The 24064-nt window shown below is 39.4% G+C and overlaps 1 protein-coding gene across 3 annotated transcripts in view; it reads left to right on the top strand.

Moving 5' to 3' along the window:
- Positions 1-24064, top strand: part of SAMD12 (sterile alpha motif domain containing 12) — a 176889-nt gene that overhangs the window by 92928 nt on the left and 59897 nt on the right. The window contains exon 5 of one of the 3 annotated variants that reach the window (XM_017826431.1): positions 21709-21728. The exons of the other annotated variants lie outside the window; for them this stretch is intronic. Within the exon in view, the coding sequence (XP_017681920.1) occupies positions 21709-21713 (5 nt within the window). The 3' untranslated portion in view covers positions 21714-21728. Of the gene's footprint in view, positions 1-21708; positions 21729-24064 lie in introns of those variants that run through there. 3 annotated transcript variants of the gene reach the window in all.

Genomic DNA, 24064 nt, shown 5'->3' with positions numbered 1-24064 from the left:
AATTTCTATTGATGAACTTCTGGCGAGAATTTAGCTGTATACATTATAATGTGCTTGCATTTTTATGTGTTTCTATAAATAATATTGCAATTCAGTCTACTGGGAATGTTGTATTAGCTGTTTTGTATGATTACAAGAACATGATTGCAGTTGTCTGGTTTTCTTATTTTATTAATGTTGATTTTTTTTTTTTTCATTCCTGCTTTTCAAATTTCTCAGAAGTCAGTCTACTGGAAAATTTGGTCTGGGAAGTTTAGTCCTTCTGACCTAATGCATGCCCAAAGCTGTCTTACATGTTTAGTGAATATATATTACATATATATAAACACACACATATATATGTATGTATTTCCCCACTCATGTGTAAATTGGAAAGAGAAAAAACAATTTCTCTCAAAGTTTAAGAAAAACAAGTAAAATATTGCTGCTTATGCTGCAGCCAGTCATGAAAGACTAAATAGGAAAGTTTTTAGCAGTCAAAGTCTGTTATTTAACAACAGCTGTTTGTGATCAGTGCCAGTGGAAATCACTTGTTTTTACCCAGCTGAAAAGAACGGGCTGGTAAAAAGAATTCCAGGAATAGGTACAGTCTTTCACACAGAGTTTAAATAAATCAAGTCTACATATTGTAAGATGGTGCCATTTACAATGTAACGCATTTCTCATTTCTAATAAGATTTTCCAGAAATTGGACATAGAATAAAATCAGGGTTGATCATAGAATGGTTCGGGTTGGAAGGGACCTTTAGGACCATCTAGTTCCAACCCCTCTGTGACACAGGGACATCTTCCACTAGACCAGGTTGCTCAAAGCCCCATCCAGCCTGGCTTTGAACATTTCCAGGGATGGGGCATCCGCAGCCTCTCTGGGCAACCTCTTCCAGTGCTTCACCACCCTCACAATAAAGAATTTCTTCCTTATGTTCAATCTAAACCTACTCTCATTCAGTCTAAAGCCATTCCCCCTTGTTTTGTTACTACATGCCCTTGACAGTTGCTTTATAAAAGAACTGAGGAAATCAGAGCCCTAACTATACTCCTGACCCCTTAGAAAGTATATAAAAATGTTCACTGCTGGGCTTCTGTTTCAAACCTGACCGTCTTCATCAACTAACACTTTTATTGTCAAACTGAGTGGATAACATTGGAAATAAGAAGATAAGAAGTGCTCAGTTGGATCCAGTATCCCTCTGTCCCAGTACTGAGCCTCTAATAGTAGCAGATGCTGTTTAGGCAGAGCCCAGAACCCTGGCCCCTCTGTGGTTCCATTCACTTGGGCTCCCTAGCACTCAGAATTGCTGCATTTGGAAGACTATTGCCCTGCCTAATTCTTTTAGTGTCCATTGGGAATCTGTCTCATGCTTGTGTGAAACAAGTTGTTCACAAGAAGTTTTTTACAAACTAAAATTTAGTCACTGGCAGCCTCAGTGGTGCCAAAACTGCCAAAGCCTAACTTGGCATGCCTTCAGCTGGATATCTTCTGCCTTCCACAGACACTCTAAGCAATCCTACTATCATGTGCACACTGTAGTAGCTAGACATCCTCTGAATTTCGGATCCACCAGTCACACCTCAGAGGCATCAGATGAATTATACTTGTTGTTCTTCATTGATTATTACAGATGCTTGAGGTGGTTGGCAGATGTATTTGTCTGCACGGTAGATGACTAAAGGTGGGTGAGATAAATTCCCACTTGCTAAGCCTAGATGTAAACTCCCACGCTAAAAAAAATTGGTCTGAAAGTTGGACAAATTGCCCTCCGCTCAGATGAGTTTTGGTGACACCATCTTTGTGATTTTATGAAACTGGTATTGCTGGTCCCTGCGTGAATGTGTCCTGTTTGTAAAGTGTTTCATTATATTGGCACTTTTAACAAACATGAAAGTCACTTAAAGCCTTTTTGAAAACATAAAATGAAGTTTTGCTGTTTTGAATCCTTAAAGGTGAACGTTGCCAAAGAGTTCAAAAGCATTTTTCTTCCTGTTGTTACTGGAGTTTATGGCCATTGCAATAAAAATTTCTAATTACTGGAAAGATTCAAGGGAGGCAGGAAAAAACCCTTTCTTTTTTATGCCTTTGTAAAGTTGCTTTTCTATGTGTATAAAAAGAACCTGTTTTATTTAAAAGCTTCTCTTCTTTTCATTCACATTCTTTAAAAGCCTTTCTTTACTGTAATTTTAAAAATGATTGTGGTTCTATTCAAATAAAAGTTTACTCTTAATGGCATTTATGCTTCATATGATAGAGCACCTTCATTTACTTAGTTATACATAGGCAGTCAGCAGTGTTATGAACTGCTTCTTTATTACTAAGCAGTATGCAGATCTCTGGCATCTTCCATAAAGGAAAGGGTGGGTTGTTTTAAAGCCTTTATTTGACTTGATCATAAAACATGGGTACTAGCCTAGTGTTTTATGACATGCTCAAGTATGATTAATAATTTTAACTATGCTGGTTCCCCCATAAGATCAATATTATAGAATTTTTTCAGTCACTATTTCAATGGATTTTAATTGAAATTGATTCCCTATAAAATAATAAATTGAAGTGTATTAACAATGATCTTGTGGACCTTGGTGTTCAAGTTCTGAATTCTAACAAAATTCTGAACAGTTTTCAAAGAAATACGTGACTTACCTCTATACAGCCTAGGTACTCATGAAGCATCTATAAATTTTTTAAGTGTTAATTCCAGGAGATGACAGCATAAATACAGCAGCTTTAATTTGCAACATGAATGTGAATGGAAATGTGTCAGGGAATTGTTGTTTTTTAAAAAAAAATGTATTTCTCAGCTTGCAGTTCAACTACGGTTGTATTGTATCATCTTAAAATTGAAAAATGCTTGCATCAGTAAAAATGCCTCCTAGTCACCTGAATTATTAGAAGTTACCTGTAAAAAGAAAAGATACATTGAGAAAACCTGCAGTGAGTTGCTCTGTAAGAACTTCAGTGTTTTTCCAAAGGTATCACCTATAATGGCATTGAGTCAGTCTTTGACTATTTTTCTCCATTATAGTGATGAGTTGAGTTTTAGGGAGTATGTGCTTGGCAATATCAAAGTTCTGAAGCTCCTCAACCACACTTTTCATCCACATCTTACAGCTTATACTCAGTTAAGCTTAACCACATTGTTAGAATAGTTGGTTTACATACATTTGGCTTATACAATGACTTCCACCTGAAGACAACCTGATTAGAAAATTGCCATACTCAGGAATTTTACATCCAGACAGCCTGCTACAAGATGTCAGGACTCTGACTTGGCGTACTCATTCAACTACAAAAGAGGGCTGGAGCTATTATCCTCAGGAACTGTAGGGATAAGCAAGTTAGAGACTTTTTTATGTGAACAAAAAAGCATGTCGAGGTTCCCCTTCAAGCTTGAGCGCAGTCTGAAGGCACATACATTGACATGGTCTTAGAGTTCTGAGTCCTCTCCACTAGAAATAGGATTCACATCTTCCCAGTCTATTTGTCTGGCACAACCAGCTGCCATCAGGTGGCATTTGATGAAATGAGATGGAGTTGAAGCAACTCCAACACGTGGGCCTTGAAACAAGTAATTTTGTCATATTCTTTCATTCTTCAGCGAGACCAGTTGAGAGGCTTACTGCTGGTAGTGTCAGCCAGCGGACTCTCAAGTTCTCATTTTGCTGCATTGAAAGAGTGCTGTTGTGTAGGACTCTCAGGAGCTGGATTTTGAGAGAAAGACATGAAAGAAAAAAGGTCTTGACAGCAAGAAGATGAGGTTTTTACTAACTGATTTTACCTTTTTCAGTAATGCAAAGCTTCTGTTCTTAAAATTTACTCTCCAAAATCCTCTAAGCTGTATGGGTTTTGTTTTCTTTGCATTTCAGCATATTTCAGATGTAGAGATGGAGAGGGAATGGTAATCACATTTCCTTCATTTTTTAAAGTGTTAGGTCATTCCAGTCTTCTTGAGGAATAAAGAGGAAAGCGTTCTTTCTTACTCTTATTTCTTTTGACTTTCATTCCTTTAAGAAGTCCTGAGGAACTGAGGATTGTTGTTAAAGTTGGGCCAAGAGATTATTATCTCCTAGTTTTCTTTTGTTGATTTCCCTTTAGCCTGAATGTTTTAAAGGGCTGATTAGACTACAATTGTCTGATGAGGAATTTCTTTACCATGTTCCAGACAGTGTAGCTATGTGAAACACTTTTCAGCAGTTCCTTGTGATTTTCTGTCATAAGGTGCCAAGATGGTCCAGCCGTATTTAAAGACTATTTAAAGAATGTCGGAAGGAGCAATCAGCATCATCTTAGGCTTTTAAAAGTGTCAGGCAATTAAGGATGAAGAAAAACCTTTGAAAATTCCCTACACTGATCAGTCCCAGAGTCACGGCAGTTATAATTCTCAGTGCAATCTTGAAAGACCTTGAAGCAAACAAACTGTATTTCAGATGAAAGGGGCAGGAAAGAGGAAGGGAAGGATAGTTCTACCTCTAAAGCTCCACTGACAAATCAGTTGTCACCTGGGTAGTTTGTGAACAGAATTTTTGCTAGACTCAGGAGCTACTTTACTGTCCAGCAGTGTGGCTGCCATCCATTGTTACAGCTGTTGACTGTGACACTGACCAATAATATTGTTGACTTTTGTACATCTTTGCTTCAACCTGGAGCATCTTTATTTGAGGGTCATAGAAAGGCAACCAGTCCTTACAGCCCATCAAGGTAATGAATGTCTTTTTGCTGGGACGTAACTTCATACAATAAGTCATCTTTGAGCATTTTTTTTTGTCTTTTTCTAGAAATGTTTCATTTAGGTGTGGAGGTTTTTCTCACATACCATAATGAATTTTGTGTTTTATTTTCTTCTAATCCTAATAAGCTCTTTCCACGTGCTTTATTATTTTTTACTGATATTTGTGTATGGGACGTAACTTCATACAATAAGTCATCTTTGAGCATTTTTTGTCTTTTTCTAGAAATGTTTCATTTAGGTGTGGAGGTTTTTCTCACATACCATAATGAATTTTGTGTTTTATTTTCTTCTAATCCTAATAAGCTCTTTCCACGTGCTTTATTATTTTTTACTGATATTTGCGTACTAGATTTGTTGATAAATTTTATTTCTCCCCTCTTAAATATCAACTGCTGTGATAAGCACTAAAATGGGTGACTGTTGCTTTGTCAGCAACTCATGTTTTCCTTTATTATACTGTTACTGCTGTTCCTGACATCTTTTTGGTTCTCTCTAGTAATGAGAATGTCACTGTGGGAATTTTACTTTACTTCTATATGGCTTTGCTGATCACATGATAATTCTGGTATAAGAATATATGCTTTACTAATTTCTTCAGCGTTTTCTTATGATTGAGATGATCAGAACACAGGCTATTTAGGTAAGGAATACAAACAGATTCTGGGACTAGAAGAAAGAAATCCTTTTATTAAGGGTGTCTCTAGAAATTAGGAGCACCTAAAGGTAGTGTCTTCCTTAAGTTTCTGCTGCTTATAATTAATTTGGATAAAGTCTTTGAGAAAACCTTTAGTTGACTTAAAACTGATCCTTATTCTTCATGCGCACATTCTGTATCAATTCTAGCACAGTGAACAAATAGCAAGAGTAGCTACTCTAGTAAGAAGAGTCTAAATTTATGTTTACTGGCAGCTAGAAACTGGTTATATCCCAATTATCTCCTTCTGAATCGGAGACCTCAAATTTGCTCTTGGTTCTGTAAGTGCAGATGAAGGAGTAATGCTCCATTGGTTGCAGTGAGATGTGAAACTAGTAAGAATGAGAACAGGATCAACCCCATTTTTCCTGTGCAGCATGAGACTATAAAGCCCATTGAAATCAATGAAGGGTACCAATGACTTTGCTGACCTTTGGATCAAATCCATAAACTTTTTAGTAACTTAATTAAAACCACAAATAGAGAAACATAAGTGTTCTGTTCTCTAACCCACCATAGGTCTCTCTAAAATTGAAAAATACAGTCCCTTGCATTTTGTTGTATCAAAAATACAATTTTTATATTTTATTATCTTTACAACTTTTTTCTTAATTGTTTAAAACCTATTTTTTGTTTGATCTCAAAATCTCTTTTGATGATGTGCACTGCCTGTGTTATTTGCAATCCTAATTTCATAATCACTGCTGGAAATGAAACCCAAAAGCTGCTTTTATCTTACTCTTTTTAGTCATGCTCTATACTCAAATGGCATAATCAAAGATAAAAACAATTATACTGTCTTTTAGCTTGAGCAGTTTGAAGAGTCTTTGTCACATCATATATTATCCAGCTAAAACTTTGGTGTCTAGTTGAACTCATTGCTTGCATTGAGTTGCTCATCGTTATGCTCAAATAATCAACAAATAAGCAACAGCCACCCCCAGAGATAATCTGTGCCCTTCTAGAACAGGTGTTAATGATAGGTGCAATATACTGCCCTCTGGAACTTCCTGCCTCTGTCAGCTGGAGGACTTGTTATCTAATTTGGGATACCCAAATTTAATAGAGGAAAAGTAGGCAGTAGCTTTTCCTCCGTTTTGCTTTCCAGGATGAAGCATATAACAAGTGAGGTTAATTGACACCAAACTTTCACTGCCTTAGTATAGTAATTTTATTGTCTTTATCTGTACCTGTTAGCAATATCTGGTTATTCTCTGCCGTTAAATTGCACCTTTTTTTCTGCAATTGATAACATCATCTTTCATATTAACATTTTTTTAACTGAGCCTAACTACTGCTCACTGGTAGTAGGATTAAAGCAACATTTAGGTGCTTTAAAGAGTTGCAAGTTCTGGGTTAAGGATTTTAGGGTTGTTTTCTTACTTATAATTTAAATGATCCTTTAGTCTAAAGCAGACAAGAACACATTTTATATATTGTCTTGGGATAGGTTTATAACTTACCTGCACTTCAGCAATTTTTCTCAGACAGGAGTGCTTTAATAACTGCAGTTAGACAGATCTTAGTCCTCTGAGTTCTTCTTTCATCTGGATGTGGTTGAGCCTGATACAAATATTAAACTATTTTTATTATTTTTTTATGATTGTGGATTTTGTTGCCTCTGTGGAGCTGGATTCAGTCTTAGACAGGAAGGCCAGGACCAGGCTGAGAGCCCCAGATGAAATGCTCACTGTAACTGAACTTTACCTTGTAATTCAGAAAACTTCTTCCCTTTCATATAATTAATTAGTATGAGCAGTGAAGTTGTAAGTCTATTGAAAACCATGAATTGCATAGTTTCAATTAAATAGAAAAGCTGGTAGAAAAAAAACCTACCCAAAAATGAAATAACACAGAAGAGTGACTGAAAAAAACAAGCTTCTTGTGCCTTTTGTTTGGTCTTTCTGTGTCTCCCTTAAAGCTCTTTTGCATTCTCATGCAGCTCATTTGTTTTATTGAATACTTAAAGCCTTTTACCATCTGCCAAAAGGTTTTATTTTGGGGTTTCCTCTTATGTGGGAGGGTGGTTTCCTCCTTCCCTTCGTGCTAGTTTCCTTGCTATCTTTAGGACTCAGAGCCTACTGGAGACCTTCCTGTCTCCTTTTTATTACACAGTCTCCTCCTTCCTTGCTGCAAGTTCCTGCTCCCGGGGGCAAAGAAGAAAACAAGAGCTGAAGCTGCCTTTTTGAGCTGCCTGACTGATGCCGACAGCTTTTGTTTTCAACACAGGAGCCCAGTTCCTGGAGTGCAGGGCTGTGTGTGCTCGGCAGCGATTCCTGGGGCTGGGTGTTTTTAGGAACAGTTCCTGCATGAAGGCCGTGTGTAACTGCCCAGTGCTCTCGCTACAGAGTGCAGTGGTTTCTGAAAAGGTGTACTGTAATCTGTAGCATTTACTCTAAAACCAGTTTATTTCTGTCTATTTGTTTGTCTTTTACCTCAGCACAATAATTCTATTTGTTTTGCCCCTGTTAGGACATCCATAGCCATAGCCCTGTAGTTTCTTCCTTTTATGGGAATTTTAGATTTTTTTTTTCTGTGAATGTATTGATTTCCTATCTTTACCTTTCTTGTGCTGTAGAGAAAACAAAGTGAAATTGGAGGTGTTATATTTTCAGAGAGATAGAATTGCATCTTTTTTTTTTTTCTTCCTGAGAACAAAATAGAGTAAATGGCAGTCTGGGTTTCTCAGCATAGCTCTCAAGGATGCAAGGAATGCATGTGCAGTGGGATGTGAGTATCCAGGTGTCAAGCCATGAACACAGCAGGAGAAGGCTGTAAGTCCTGGTCAGGTACCTCCATTTAAATCTTTGCTGTGGAGGTCCTCAGGTACCTGTCATCATGTCTCCTTGAAGTAGATGCTACATGGGGGAAACAAAGAGTCCTGCCTTTTCCCTTCGGCCTCTGCCTGCTGGGAGTGAGAGCAGTCCCTGTCTGAGGAGCGTGCAGTCCTGTTACTGCCTGTCCTGATTTGCTGTACAGCTGCGCCTGTGACCCGAGGCAGTCTGAATGTGGAAGGCACAGGAATAGGGGTTGTGCTGGGTGTCAGATCACCTCCTGAGAGCTCTGCCAGGATCCATATCCACCACATTATGCCTCTGCTGAGTGCATTTCTGGCTCTCCTTTTTTGATTCTTTTTTTAATCACTGGCATTACACCAAACAGCATGTCAGGTAGTAATAGGAATGTAATATTATTTTATAATAATATTATCTCTTGGGCTCTGAGATGTTCTCATCACTATCCTTCCATCACCACCCAATTCTCTCTGAAGCTCTATTCTTTAGTTTATTTACTCTCCTTCTGTAATTGTTACTGTTGATCACCATAAAAAATTTTCAGTGCTTAAAAATAAGCATCCCTTCAGTGCATGTAGTGTTATGACTATAGGAATCTAATGGAAGGTTGAAATGTGGATGAGGAGGAGTAGGGTGACCCAGGGATGTTACCTAAATGCCTGATCTACAGATGAAGACTGATGCTGTGATTTCTGTTCAGGAAAGTGCCAGTAAAACTGTCCATTTCTTAGCACTGGCTATTTTAATGACATTCAATTGCAAACTCCAGGTATAGCATTGCACAGAGAGGTCAGTGGTGCCCATTTCTGGCAGCAGAATGATGCAACATAACACAACAGCCTGAGATGGCATTCTCCTGAAAAATAAGAGGGCTACATGAAAAAAATTCAAGCAGGAGACACATGTATCTCCTCATTTAGAGAGCAAGGCATTGTGCTTCTTAAATAAACACAGGTTTCCATGTTTTCCCTATCTCACACACACACATGTTGTGTGTGTCTAATTGGCTAAAAATGTAAACAGTAAATTAGGGATATGATTAAAAATTAAACAGCCGCTGCAGAAACCATCAGTAGTAAATGCTTATTAACTTACATATAACAGCATGCTGGTGTGATAGCTTTAAATTGGCTGCTGAAACTGATTTGCAGCAAATAAGGCCAACTTTCCAAAAGGGTATTTCTGGGGCTCAGTAATCAGACCTTCAGCTCTGATTGCTTGTTTTTTTCCTTCACAATTTTTGTCAGCCTTGTTTAAGTAACTGATAATGTACATGCCTTCTTGAACTACAAAGGGTGATATACTTAATCCCTTGCCTCTGCTGCTTAGCAGAATGAGTCAGTATGGGTCTGATCCAGCGTTGTCCTCTCTCATGCATTGCAAGACTTCTATGGTTTTCTCCTTTTTCTGCAGGGCTTCACCAGAGCCCCTATCCATTCTGTGATCCCCCTTTGCTGGCTCTTTACATACGTACTGCATGATAAGTTGAAGGGTAAAGATGTTTATACAAATTCACCTGCCCATCTGAATACCACATCCACACATGCACACCTGGGATCTCCAGACCAGCTCCATCTGGCAATGCATGGCAGAGACTACAGTTTCTGGAAAGGGCACCCCCCAACTCCATGGGCCCTTTTCATCCCATCTCATAACATTTATGCCCTACTCTTGTGTGTCCTGCACATGGAGTCCAGTGTATTAGAGGATATCTTTGGCTATCCTGCTTTGTGAGAGTTAGGATGGTTTCCAGCTACAGCAAGTGATTCTCAGGGGAACTGTTACAGCCTGGGTTCAACACCAGCAACTCAGTGTTAGCTTTAAATATTTTGGGGGAAGTTGAAACAAGATGTAAAAACCTCTCAAAATTGGGACTAATCTGGAAGGACTGAGCAAAGCAGTGAGCTCTGACTTACTGGATATTTGCTTTTCAGGTTGGTTGGATAATATGTATATTTGACTAGTATACAGTATAAACAAGCTTTTGTATATTTTTTTCTTACCTTCCTATGGCCAAAACTGAGGGCTGCAACCTCGAGAAAGCAGCTGAACTTTCTGCATGTTATCTAGGCCTCCTGTGTTGATTTAGCCTGGAGATCTCCTTCCCTCTTTCCTCCTGCCAGTCAAAAGCAGAAAAGGATGGGTGTTACCTGACTTAAAGATAATTATAGTCGGCCCATTATCAGAGGGTTGTATATATCCTGTAAGAAAGCCTTTAATTCTACCTTCCTGTGAGAAAGTAGCACATCCCCTGAACGACTGCCAAACTCCTTGAATGTGGCTGCAGGTGGCTCAAATGTGGTTTTTGTTAAAACCCTGCTGGAAGATGATTTCTGTCACGAACACCTCAGTCCTGTCAACTGTTTCTGTGCTTGTTCTGCTCCAGCTGGTGTGGTCTGTGTTGGAGCCATGCAGTGGGAGGCTCTTTGGTAGCTGCCAGTGTTGCAGTTCAGTGTTGGCCGCAGCTGCACTTTGAGGGACAAATGGTGGCACGTACTGTTGTTGTCTGCAGCTGTTATCTGCTCAGGGTCACCTTCAGATGCTTAGCCCACTGACTTGTGTTTTGAGAGGTATAAAGGCATATTCACAGTGGAAGTTTCCTGATGTAGCACGAAAATAATATGAGAAGGGATGTTGTAGCTCTAAGAAAGTGGAGGACATAATGTGTGTGAACCAGATCTGAGATGCAGAGCAGAGTGAGGTGCCTGCAGCTGCTGAGAGCCACTGTGGGAGCCAGGACCCTGGGTTGGATAGACTGAGTATGGACTTCACTTTTTTTTCTGGGTTTCGTTTCCTGACTTTGTCAAAGCCTTTCCAATATAGTTACATCCCTGTCCCATCAACCAATTCTCAGACTGTGGAGAGTAGGGAGAGGAAGCCACAGGTACACAACGTGCCCAGGTAGAAGACATGGAACAAGGCTGGAAACCCACTGGCTTAGGGTGGTAGAGCTGAATTGCTGCTCAGCAGCAGAGGGAAACCTCTCTGGAGTGGTCTCAAGCGTACAGAATACCACAGGGAGCAATTCCTTTTCTTCTCGATGTCCTGAAGAACAGATGGATCTGACAAGTTTATTGCCATAAGCTGTCTTGTTTTATCAGCACATCAGATCTCTGTACTTGACAGATGTGCCAAACAGAAAATAAAATTCATCCATGCCCAGCATTATGGATTTTAGCATCTCTAGTTTCTATTTAGAACTGTTCTCTTTATTGTCCAACCCAGCCTGGGCATAAATTAGGAAGAATTTTCATTTATAATTAAGGGAAGATTGAGATAAGTAAAGTATTACAAGTGCACACCAATTTTTGAGCTTTAAAAGCATTGTTTGGCATGTTCAGCTTTTTGGTTCAGAGCTGTGCCTGAGATAGCAAAAAATGTCAAACAATACAAAGAGGCCAGAACCGTACTGGGAGTAGTGAAGCAAATTATTTTACATACAGCTTGAATAGCTTGATATTTTTACAATTGCAAAAGCATGAAATAAAAGCTTTTTGAAGCCAGCAACATGTTTGCTTGAAAATTATTTCAACACTATTCTGAATATCAAAAGATGATTTTATTCACATCTACCCCATTCCTGTTTCTTCCCCCAGCGCACACTTGGGTTCTATGGCGGATGAGGCAGCAAGTGCTTCTGTGTCTTTTTTCACAGCAAGGTCTCTGTCATGGGTTAATTTTTTTCTTCCTATTCAAAAAAATCAAAAAACTAAAAATTGATTAATATATTGCAATATTTCCAACAATTGCAAACTGTACAGTGCAAAGCGGGTATGAAATATTTAATGTCATTTTAAATTAAAACTGTGCTACATATTTACTTTTTTAAAGAAAAGTACATTGGATTTATTTGAACCCAAACAGCAGACTAAAGTTGGATCTTACAGGTTTTTGTAATTACCTAAATTCAACTTTTTCTATGTATAGCAGTGACTGCTGCTGAAATGCAGCGGAAGTCGGACAACAGAATTGGTGAAAGCCACTGGTTAAACACCTGTTGTTGAAGCGCTAAACTTTTTTTACTTCTGCAGGTGCAGAGATAATATCTTTTTCATGTTCGTTCAGCTATTTCAATTCAGTGACTAGTGCATTAAAACATAAGAAACCACTTGGGAGGAAAAAAAAAAGCTGAAAAGCTTGTTTTCCTCTTTGAATTTATAAACAAAATCTGTGTGGCAGAGGATGAGATCTACCAGTTCTATGCTCTTGAGAAATATTGCAACCAGAACTGACATTCAGTTCACTGATGGAATGCTTCCTTGCTTAATGAGACTGATTACTTAAAAATAAAATGAGAAGCTTCTTTTTTGCCTTGATTTTATAGCTTATTTGTAAAATACTGTTCTTCAGCATTTTCATTGCATTTCACTTTTATACCAAGTTCTGTTTTATAACTAGAACTTAACAGAAATCCCAAATAATAAAAAAAAATTACCTAGCGTAAGCTATCGTACTCATGCCCAAATATAATGAGAATGTAAGGAATGGAAATCAATCAAGAGTTGTGTATAAAAGTGCAAATCATGTAAATAAGTGTGTGTTGTGTTAACTGTCAGAAATGCCATATGTATTTATATATGCTGTCTTTAAATTTATGTCAACAAGCTGACAAATTTACTAACATATGGAATCTACTGCCCACGAGCTTAAGTTTTTGTATTTTTCAAATAACTAACAGAAGTATTGATAGGAAGGGTCCAAGGGGTAAGGAGTGTTTTAACTATCAAGAACTATTAACAGACGGCCATTGTATGGATGACACATAGGAGCAATTAATCTTTTCTGGTTTAGAGGTCCAGGCACACAATAAACAAGGAGGTAGCTAACATGGATACCTTAGTAGCTAACATTAGCTACTAAGAGAAGCTAACATGAATTTACTAATGGCAAAATACCCTGATTGCATTCTGTGATGAGAGAACTGGTTGTGTGGGCAAGGGATAAGCAGTGCATGTTGTATACTTTGACTTTAAAAACACTTTTGATGGGGTCTTCCACAGTGTCCCTGTAGCCAAATTGCTGATTTGTGGAACACATATGGAGACAAGAAGTGAATGGAGAACCTAGTGGCATCCCTAAGGGATTGATGAAGGGGACAACAGTGGCCAAATGCCTTTGTTGGTGACTGTGATGATGAGGCAGAGTGCACCCTCTGCAGATTTGTGGGATGATATAAAATTGGAGACAGGGCTCAGTGTGCTGGAGGGCAGCATTGTCACTCAGAGGGATCTGGACAGACTGGAGAAGTGCTGACAGAGGCTTGGAAAGTTCAACAAACACAGAATCCTGCATCTGTAATGGAATGACTCCCTGCACCAGTATATGCTGGGGGCTGGCTGGCTGGGTAGTGCTTTGCTGAAAACTACCTTGATAAACAACAATTAAATATGAACAAGCAGTATGCCCCCACTACAAAGGAGGACAGGAACATCCTGAGCTGTACAAGCAGCAGTGTAGCCAGCAGGTCAAGGGAACCCATCATTTCCTTCCTGTTGGCAGTAGCACAATGACATCTTGAGCAGTCTGTGCAGTTTTGTGCTCAGCACAGGAAAGACAATGACAAAATGTAGTGGCTCCATGGATAGGTCACCAAGGCGGTCAGGAGCTGGAGCACATGATGCAGAAGAGGGGGTGAGGGCTGGGTTTGAAGACAAGGTTAAGGGGGTGTTGCTGCTGTCTATTTGTAGCTGCCTGTTGGGAGAGCGCAGAAAAGACAGAACCAGATTCTTCCCAGATGTGCATGAGATCAGAACAAGAGGCAATGGCCACAATTTGTAATGCAGAAAATTCTAACTAAATATAAGGAGGGGGGAAAGGGAGGTGGAACGGGCCCAGAGAAGATGTGGATTTCCTTCCTTGTAGATATTCCAGACTCAACTGGACACAACCCAGGGCAACTTGCTCTAACACTACTCCTGCTCTGAGCAGGAAGTTGGACTAGAGGCCTCCAGAGGTCCTTTCCATCTGGCATAGTTCTGTGATTCATAGGTGCCAGTGTGTGAGCTAATTGTCAGAGCTTCCCATTGTGGTTCACTCTAGGAAAAATATGAACCATCAGAGATGTTTGATGTGATTTGCTTTGGGCATTTACTATGGTATAGGTTGAGTCTCACTCTGGGAGAGCCTGACCTCTGGGGTGACAAGGTGAATAGATGCCTATCCTTGGTCAAGTGAATCTTGTCTAGGCTGTCAGATAAGAGTTAAAATTGAAAGAGGGTTACTTTTGTTTCTGAGAGCAAAGGAAATTAGTGAAGAAATTTACTTTATGCTTTATTCTGAGTCATCAGAGGAAAGTGGTTGAGAATTTGAAGACAAGACTGTGAGTGAAAATGATCACAAAAGGGTTTCTGATCTGAAGGAAAGGAAGGAATGAGTGAAAGCAGCTGAATAATGTCAAATGACTTGAAAAGAGCTGGTTTCTTTGAACTTTGGAATTGATAGGTAAGAGCTAGGAAAGGAGGGAAAAAAAAGTCCAAGGGAGCTGACAGGCTTTTGGAAGACAAGATACTACAGACACAGCAGCAGACCATCCCACTGAAGGAGGAAAACACAAAATATCACAAGTACTTCAGCCCTCTGCAATTACTTGAAAATCAGGAATGCTATTACTAATGACAAGAGGATAATGCATTGGGAATGAACAAATTTAAAAAGTAGCACAAACACCTAGTTTAGTGAGTGGCAACTACAAGGGGTATTAAAATTCAGTTTTTTCAATACTACAGAAATAGGGGAGAGATATAGGAAATTAGAGTGTGTTACTTTGTGGACAAGGACGAGAAAGTTGGTCACAATGAGGAGGATGAACACCAGCCTTTCTTGGTTTCATTTTTCCCAAACAGGTTAGTCGTGATGGGGGTTCCTGGAATGGTTTAAATTAACTTTAATAGAGGGGAAAGAACAAGCTGGAATGGGGGACAGAGATGAAGTAATGGAGAGGAGCTGGACACAGTCAAATCACTGGGGTCTCATGAAATTGCCCCCGGGTGCCTGGCAGTCAGACGAGACCAGCCCTGAACTTTAGCTTTTTTCTTTCAGAACTTGTGAAGGATGAGGAAGGGCAAATTTAAACACGAAAATGAGGAAGCCTGTCATCTTAACTTTGATACATGATGAAATGCTCCTGAAAATTGTTAATCAATTTGTAAACACCTAGAGTATAATAAGCTGATAGAAAAACAGCCAGTGTGGATTTATTAAGAAAAAAAAATGTGTCAAACCTCTCTAATTTCCTTTTTGAGTGGAACAAGAGGTGTAGGAGATAAAAGTAATAGGTATGTCTTTAGTATAGCTTTTTGCAGTGTTTTGAAAGCCATGTAGCCTTCTTAAAAGTAAACAGGTTAAAAAATCATCTAGGTGAGGTTACTGTAAGGCAGGTGAAGGACTCGTTGAAGTACTGTGTTCAAGAAACAGTAATTGTTTGCTTGGCAGGTGGGGAGGGAGCCTGAAGTGCAGTGCTGTTAGATTCTGCCCCAAGTCAGTACTGCCCATGGTTTTTATTAGTGTCTTGAACAATGGACTAGAGAATGCAGCGTGTGAGGGACTAAAAGCTCCAATAGGCCTTGGATATAGTGGAGGGCAGGTTTAGTCCCAAGTGAAAAAATGGAGAAATGGTTAAAATGAGTAAGATGGAAATTCAGGAAATGTGAGTAAGGCCTGCAGTGAAGTGTTTTCCCCAGGAAGGGAAAACAAATGTATGTATGCAGACTAGGGATATCTGAGTAACAGTGAGAGAGCATGTGGTATTGGGATATCACAAGCTGAATATGAGTCACACTGGGATATGGCTGGTGGAGAAAATGGGGAAGACACCAGACTTTAATGTAAGTGTGAGTCTTGTGTGTAAGCCATAGGATATCCTTCACTCGTTTTTGTTGGCTGTCACTCTGCTGGGATAGTGTCCAGAGCTGGCTTCACACCATGAAACAGTATAGACAAACTGGAGAATGCCAGAAAAAGAGCTGTAGGAGTGAGCAGAGATTTAGAAAAGACCAGTGAGGAAATATTGAAAGAGTTAGATCCAGGATGCAAGGATAAAGATAGAAAGAGAGACAATCTTTGGAGTATATTAAAGGATTTGTGATACAGAATCACAGTGGCGTGTAAGCATGCCCTCTTCACCTACCCAAAGGTAAGAGGGAGAGTAATTAGTTCCGTTTGCATCTAAGGAGGTTTAGTTTGGGTATTAGAAACATATTGTAAGCATATTGCAATGGAGTGTTTGGGGGAACTGGAGTAGAGCGGGTTTGTATGTGCAAGGAATAGGTAAGAGTCAGCTGTGTGGATATTTGCCTTTGCCTCAAGTGAAGGGGTAGACTAGATGATTTTTTAAAGTTCATTTCAGTTCTGTCTTTGATTCTGTCCACTAAAGGAAAACACTTATTAAAAACGTAAAATGAGAATAAAACTGATTTAAACCAAGGGTTTCTCTTTGTTAATTTGAATCGTGATTATATTCAGCATTTTAAACATCCCTCGTTTAAATTAAACCCTTGTGTTGCAGTGTTAGCATCTTCTATTTGTGAAGGTCTTTTTTATTTATTAAAAAAATGCTCCTTGGTATGATAATCTCTCTGAGTTATACAAGTAATGATGAAGAGACTGCAATGTTCTTAAAATTGTTCTGAGGTATTTACTTTAATGCCTTAGTATTTCAGTAAATTGGCTGAATCCATACTGTAAAAATTAGACATCTCGTGAGGCAGTATTGTCCAAATAAATACCAATTTCTTAAACAAGTAACACTTGCATGTAGAAATTTCTACCCTCTAAAAATGAACTACTCTCCAAACACACAGCTCATCCAGACAATAGCCTTGTATATCTTACTTTGTCCAGTGTCATACTGGTGACATTAATTCAATGAGGAGACCAGAATGTAGGCCCGATAGTTATTTTTCATGTTTGATTTTCTTCTCGATGAATTTAATATAAAGATGTTTATGTTAAGCTAATTATACCTTGGCTTTTTGTTTTCTGCTGCTGAATGAAATAATGTAGAAGGATTATTTTTTTTCCTTTTCCCCAAAGAATGGAACATTTGACCACAATTGCTATTTTTTATATTAGATAGAGCACCTTACTGTCTATTACCACAAGTGATTTATTAGTACATAGGGCACACTGAGGAACAGTGTCTGACTAGCCAATGAGACACAGTAATCACACTGTGCAATGCCCGCAGAATGAAATTATGTTTGATATTTAATATTAACCCAAACTGCAAAATAAGACTTAAAACAAACAAACAAAAATCTTCAAAAAAGAAAAGCCCAAAAGAAAACAGAAACCAGGGAATTGCTGGGATAAATTTTCTTCTTACAGGAAATCTGTGCTGAGCAGAGCGTCCAAAGCAAGGGAAGAGCTGCTTTCTGCCCTTTTGCATTCTGCTGTTCCCAGCTGTCCTGCTTCCTCTGACTGTCTCTCTGCACATATGTGCCACCCACCTAAGGAAACAAATAGAAATGACTGGTCCCAGTGTGGCACTTCAATCCTTCAAGTTGATTCTGACCAGGAAGATTTGTTTTGTATAATAATAGCTTATTCACACACCTAAGACCTGTGCTTCTCTCAATGTGAGGGCACACACTCACCTGCTGGCACAGGAGCCCTGTCATCCACTGAGCTCCGTTTAGTCAGATGCTGAGCACCTTTCGTCTGAGAAAAAAGGATCTTTAACAGCCACTGCTAAAGACGTTTCTGACTAGAATAACATATTAACAGCAGGGATGAAAGAGTTAATTCATTTTTCCAACTATAATTTTTTTCTTTGTAGAACTGATTTGACACAGTCTAGCAGGGTGCTGTTACTGAAAAATTGAAGCACCAGGTGTGATTAAATAAGATCACACGTTTCGTTCCCTCTTTAATTTCACATCATCCTTCAGCAGCTGTATCCCTTTGCTTTCTGAGAGTTGGAGAACACATTGCTTTTGCAGCAGGCAGGTTGCTGCATTGGTAGCGTGCATCACTGGGCTGTTGTCAATCAAATCTATTTGTGCACACAAATTATTTATTGTTTGATGGACCAAACTTATTAATCTGTTTATTTCTCAAGAATAGAAAATACAGAGTGTATTTGGGTAATGGAGACAAACCTAGCCTGGCTCCTCAGTATTTCCAGAGGTTCATGTATGCAGCAGAACACATTTCCACTTCAAAGAGAGTAAAAAAAGTAAAGACAGTTTGGAGTTGGGATCTTCTTTCAGTTCTTACAAAGCATGGCTCTGTAGGATCTGATGAAGTCACCTGCTTTGCTGAGAGTCTGTGGCCTGCCACTGATACAAAGAGTGTGAACCACTGCCCTCCTGGACACTCTTGGGCAGTAGTACTGGCACAGTGCACAGTCCTGTCCCTTGTCCCTTCGCTGCTGGGTCAGAAAGGTAGCACTGAGGCCACAATGGCTATTTGCAGTTAGAACATGATACCACAAAAAGAAAACAATTGTTTTTTAGCTGTCCTTTGCTTTAGAATAGTGTTCCTATGTAAAACTGAATTGAACTCCTGCTGGTAGTTATTCCAGGCAATTCCACCTCCAAACATTGGCTGACTCACTTGTCATGCAAAAGCAACTCCAACCAAAAAAAGATGTATATTTTTATTTTTTTCAGAGGAAGAGGGGGTTTGTTCACAATACTTTGACACTGTTACCTGCAGTAAAAAGGGTTGTGCAGAAGTGATAGTGCCCTGGTCTCTGCCATAATTAATCCAAAGAACAGAAGTCTGTGCACCAGTATATGATCTGATGAATTGCTATGCTGTGGTGTGAGCTCCAAGGCATACAGGTCCTGGGAACATGGGTTTGGGGGTTTCTGAACAGATCTGCTGCTGTAGCTTTGGCTCTGTGTTCTCCTCATGCACCTCTGGTGCCGCTCTCTGTTGATTTCCTGCTGCACTCGGTGATATTTATACAACTATGGTGTTCATGACACAATGTGCTAACCCTTCTCAGCAATTTTGAGCAGCATTTGGCTGTTGCCTATTTATATATGTGAGTATGCAGCAGCCTTGCCTGTCCTCCAGCACCCTTAGCCCCCTGTGTAAACCAGCCAGTTTTGCTTACTGAGGACTTGTCAAAAATGCATCCATCAAAACTGAACAGATGAACTAAACAAGTGAAAGGGTACCTAAATACCCTAGCTCTTTCATTCGTAAGCAAACAGGGTCTTATTTGCTGTGGCATCATTCCCACATAAAAGAAAAAAGATGCCAGGGGAGGGTGACAGAAGAATTTTGGAGATTCTAGGGATGCATCTGGGCCTGCATTTCAGTATAAATAATGCCTATGAACACCTGTCCCTTCTTAAATTTAATCTTGGAAGAAGCATTGGGACCAGCTCATTTGATGTCTCCTTTTTTTTAAAATTGAGCTCTGCAGATAAAACTGGCTGCCTGTAATGCAGGAGTGTCCTTAAAAGTGAGCTGACATTTATGCAAACATGACTTAATTCACGCAGGGGAAGGTACTCTTTGATCTGTGAGAGAACAAAAATTAAAACTCAAAAGGAAATATTTTTTTCTTTACAGTAGTAGACCGGTCTTCATGGAGATGGAGAAAGCTCCATCTCCCCCTGTGTGATAGAGACTGATCATCACTGTTTCATCCTAAATGAGGCCAATATCAAGAGGATGGAACTAACTGTGCTGGTTTCTGTGTAATTATTGCTATATGCAATGGGCTGTGCTTCTGTAGGGACTCCGAGTTGTCTGAGATTTACTGGTGTTAACACAAACATTATTTCTTAACTGGTGTTCACATATACACAAAGGAAGTGTTTCAAAAGGTGAAATTATATTTTCAGCAATTGTTTCTTATTATGCTAGGGAATTTTTAAAATTATTTTTTGAGGTCACAATGAAGGGTTTAGGAGATCTTTCAGGTTGTAAAAGTTACCCAATAATGTCAACCTAAATTCTTAGAAAGGCCAGTGTTGACCCCCTTCAGAAATAATGAGGTTTAAAAGGAACCCACATTTTGCTATGGATGTTTTGGGAGGTGGGGTCTGTAGGCTATTCTTGGTTTGAGGCTGAAGCATTAAAGCTTTTATAAAACCAAAGTAGACATTTTCATGCCATTCTTTGTTGTGTAGAACTGTTGCTTTAAGGGAAATGGTAGATTAATATTGGGAAAGTTGGCAGTAGCCCTTGCTCCTCCTGCCAATGCAAAGCAGGGTGTTATTTTCCCTACTGCTTTCTCCATATCCCTTCTTTTCTTTAGGCGAATGAACTTCTCTTTCTAACTCAAAAGAACAAATGCTTTTGCTATCAGTTTTGCTTTTCCAGCAAGATCCTTTAATGCAGCTCTTTCTCTCCACACGCAAAGCAGCCTTTGCTCACACCTGCTGTGTGATAGGATCCTTCTCCCTGAGGAGGGCACAACATCTGTTTTGTTTCCTCCATGGAGAAAGAGAGAGACATTCTCAAAAATTCTCCTCCTTTCCTGCTTGCTAACAACAAAAGAGGTTTTAAAACATTTGGTATTTCTGGAGAGAGGAAAAAACAGAAAAGTGCTAGACAGGAAAAAAACAGCCATGGAAAAATAAATTGAACATAATTTGAACTATAATTAAAAGTCTTAAAAAGAAGTCAAACTGCCAAGTTGGAAAGAAAAATGTGCATCATGAAATAAAGTACCTTTATGGAACGATGTGCTTGGGGTTACAGTGCAGGACTGCCGTTCAGGACACGTTGCCTCTATTTCTGCTCTGAGCTTCTGGTGATACCAGACCAGAAACTTAACCCTTATTTGCCTTGATATGTAAAATTTGGTGGTATTGTGAGTCTTGGTATTTCAGAGTGCTTGAAAGCACAAGGAGATGATAGAAGTTGCTTAAATAGAAGCGGCTGTGCCATTGCAGTGATGGCAGCTTTTTGTTTATGACAATAAAAAGAGTTTATATCCTTTAAAGTATGGGAAGCATTGTGAAATGGTGTATAACTGCATCCCTAGGGAATCAGTTTGTTGTTAGCATAGTGTAACCTGCAGCTTCAGTAAGAGGCCTACTTCAGAAGGAGTTAAAAGGTAAAGAGGCTGATGCACAGAACTTCACAGAGAAAGACTTTGTGCTCGGCCACTGACGCCGTCTGTGCACATTGCACAGAGTTTGAAAGCAGCATATTTTGTTGCATACAATCCGCTTGCTGGTTAGAAGCCAGACTGAAACCAAAGGCTCTGAGCTGTCTGTTTGTGGTCTGGATGGGGGAAGATTTCACATCTGTGAGGGTGCTGCTTCTGCTGTGGCATACAATAAGATATGTGATCAGTGGGAGATATGGCACTCCTGCTGCTGCCTGAAAAATCCACATGTGCAGCTTTAAGCTACTAAATAAGCATTGCAACTTACCAGTGCTCCCATTTGTGATATGGTTAGAGCTGGTGTCATACAGCTGACTGGTTCCATCATTCATAAATTCTTAAACCTATGTGAATAAATTCAAATATTTATGTCTTTTAAAGGTGATCAACAACTCTTTGAACTCTCTTTTATGTTTACAGTTTAATACTTCAACCACTCTGACAATATTACCAATTTGAACTCAGCACGTCTGGATTTTGTGAGTCAAATGAAAAGTCTGTAACATGCTGTGACTTCCTTCTGCAGTACCAATCAAAATAAATCAGATATATTCTCTTCTGTTCTCACTACTGGTATCAAAACTCCAAGTCAGTATGGAAATGTGCTAAGAATCCGCAAGCTATACTGCCACCATATGCATTTCCCAAACCTACCATTCACTTCCATTGTTAGCTCTGTTTGTTACTAGAGGAAACCACCACACTTCCACCGTCGCCATCCACATGTCCGTCAGGGGGACAGTACAGCTTGTGGATAAATGACAAATAACCAGGGAGCAGAAGCACCTGAAAAAAGTAACAACCAAAGAAACCCTGACTGCTGGAAACAGAAGATTCAGAACTTAACATTGGTTGAGTTGCAGCAGAAGTAACGAAGTGTGAAATGTGCTTTTCCCAACCAGTACGCCATGCTGCTTTAATTTACAGAATATATAATTATGTAACATTAACATTCTGATACATCAGTCTTCAACAAAAATTGAAATGAAATCAGAAAAATCCATGAATCTATTTTTAAGACAATTACTGTAATAGCAGTGGATAAGAATACAAACATAAATAATTTTCATCATTTTAAGATTATGTCTTTAAGATCCTCTGATTTTGTGCCCTGGTAAATATTTGCATGCTGGTGCAAACCAACTTAGTTTAGTAAACCTTGACTAAACACTTGTGGAAATCCTTCCAGCATACTTCAAACTGTGTCTGAGTCCTGTGAGCATAAGACCAGGGATCTGCTTAGAGAACTGCTTTTGAACTTCAGGGATAAACTACATTTGAGGTTGGTTTTCCCAGTCAGACCATGGTCCATTCAGACCAACATTCAGCCTTTCGGCAGTGGCCCAAATGAGCTGGTTCAGCAGATGCACAGTGCTATAGCAATTACAATGAAAAGCACCGCATCCCATCACTCCAGTCATCTGTGTTAACCACTGTTGTTAGGAGAAGCCTGTTTATTTCATTTGCAAAGAAATGACAAATGTTTACTATTAATGGTTCCCACTACATGATTACAGAGGAAGAGGAGAGAACCCTTTCCTAATCTGCAGGCAAATTTCTCTTCTGAGACACTGTTAGGTCCCAAATTGTCCCAGTGTTATTGTGGTGTAGTCCAAGTATCTTTTATTTAAACTACTTTTGAGAAAATCCACTGAGTCTGGGTTGCTCAGAAGACTCTTGGTGGTCTCTGTTGTCATTTGCTTCCGTGTAGCTCAGGCCAGAAGTAAACAGATTATTAAAATCAGATTGGATGGCTTAGGAAACATGCCCACTAACAGGCAAGTCTCCCCATCACAAACCTGCCACAAGGGCAAATGAATGGCCAAGTAACTCACTTTCCAAGGTAAGTCAACCTCTCCTCCTCTTTAGATATGATGCTTCCTCTTAGGGTCAGTTTAGGAGGCTAGGAATTACATTTTTGGGGTTCTTTTTTCTCTCATACCTTACAGGGTTTTTTTCACTGAAGAATAAGTAAGTCTCCAGGCCTTGGGGTTTTTTGTGGGTTTTTGGTTATTTTCTGGTTTGGGTTGCTGTTTGCTCTCCATCTCCTGCCCCTCCCCTCTCCTGCCCCAGAAGACGTGTTTTAAAATTCAGGTTCGCTTTTGTCTTTCTGCAACTTGATAATGATTTATACTCAGCCCATAGGCAACCTAGGGGATACAGAGTGCATATGCACAGCCTGGTTGGGTCAAGAGATGACCTTTCTGAATTCCTGTCTCCAGAGGAAGCAGAATTGTTTAGTCTCTGCGATGCTAACAGGGCGGTGCTGAGAGACAAACTAATTTTGGTAGCTTCATGCAGAAAAAAAGCCCCTCTGAAACTTAATGACCTTCTGTAGGGGAAAAAGGCTTTAGGCATGAAGATACAAGCAGAAATCAACAAGGCTGTCATCTGGGAGAGAATACAGAAAAAAAAACAACTGAAATAAACTGTATGTTCGAGTTAACCAAAAGTTATTATTTTGACATAGAAGCACAGTTGACAGAGTAGGTAAGGTACAACATACCACATTACTGTATTTAAAACACAGCTCTTCATCCTTCACAAGAAATGAAGCAGGATTTTTATTAATGAATGCCCAATGGCTAGATACGTTGCATGCACATCATCAAAGGCATTGAATCGATGCAGCACTAAATTCTCAGAATCATGAAGTGGTATATTGTATGCAGGGGGAAACTGGGGAGCATAGCAGGAAATGGTACTGAATTTGAGGAAGAGGGATACGTTTCTGATAGGAACAAGAAACTCATGTTACTGAGATTGTTTTGAGGAA

Source organism: Lepidothrix coronata, unplaced genomic scaffold (genome assembly GCF_001604755.1).
Source record: "Lepidothrix coronata isolate B3197 unplaced genomic scaffold, Lepidothrix_coronata-1.0 Scaffold126, whole genome shotgun sequence".
NCBI classification, from domain to species: Eukaryota; Metazoa; Chordata; class Aves; order Passeriformes; family Pipridae; genus Lepidothrix; species Lepidothrix coronata.
Note: the sequence above shows the minus strand (reverse complement) of the source record. Positions and strands in the feature narration are given on the sequence as shown.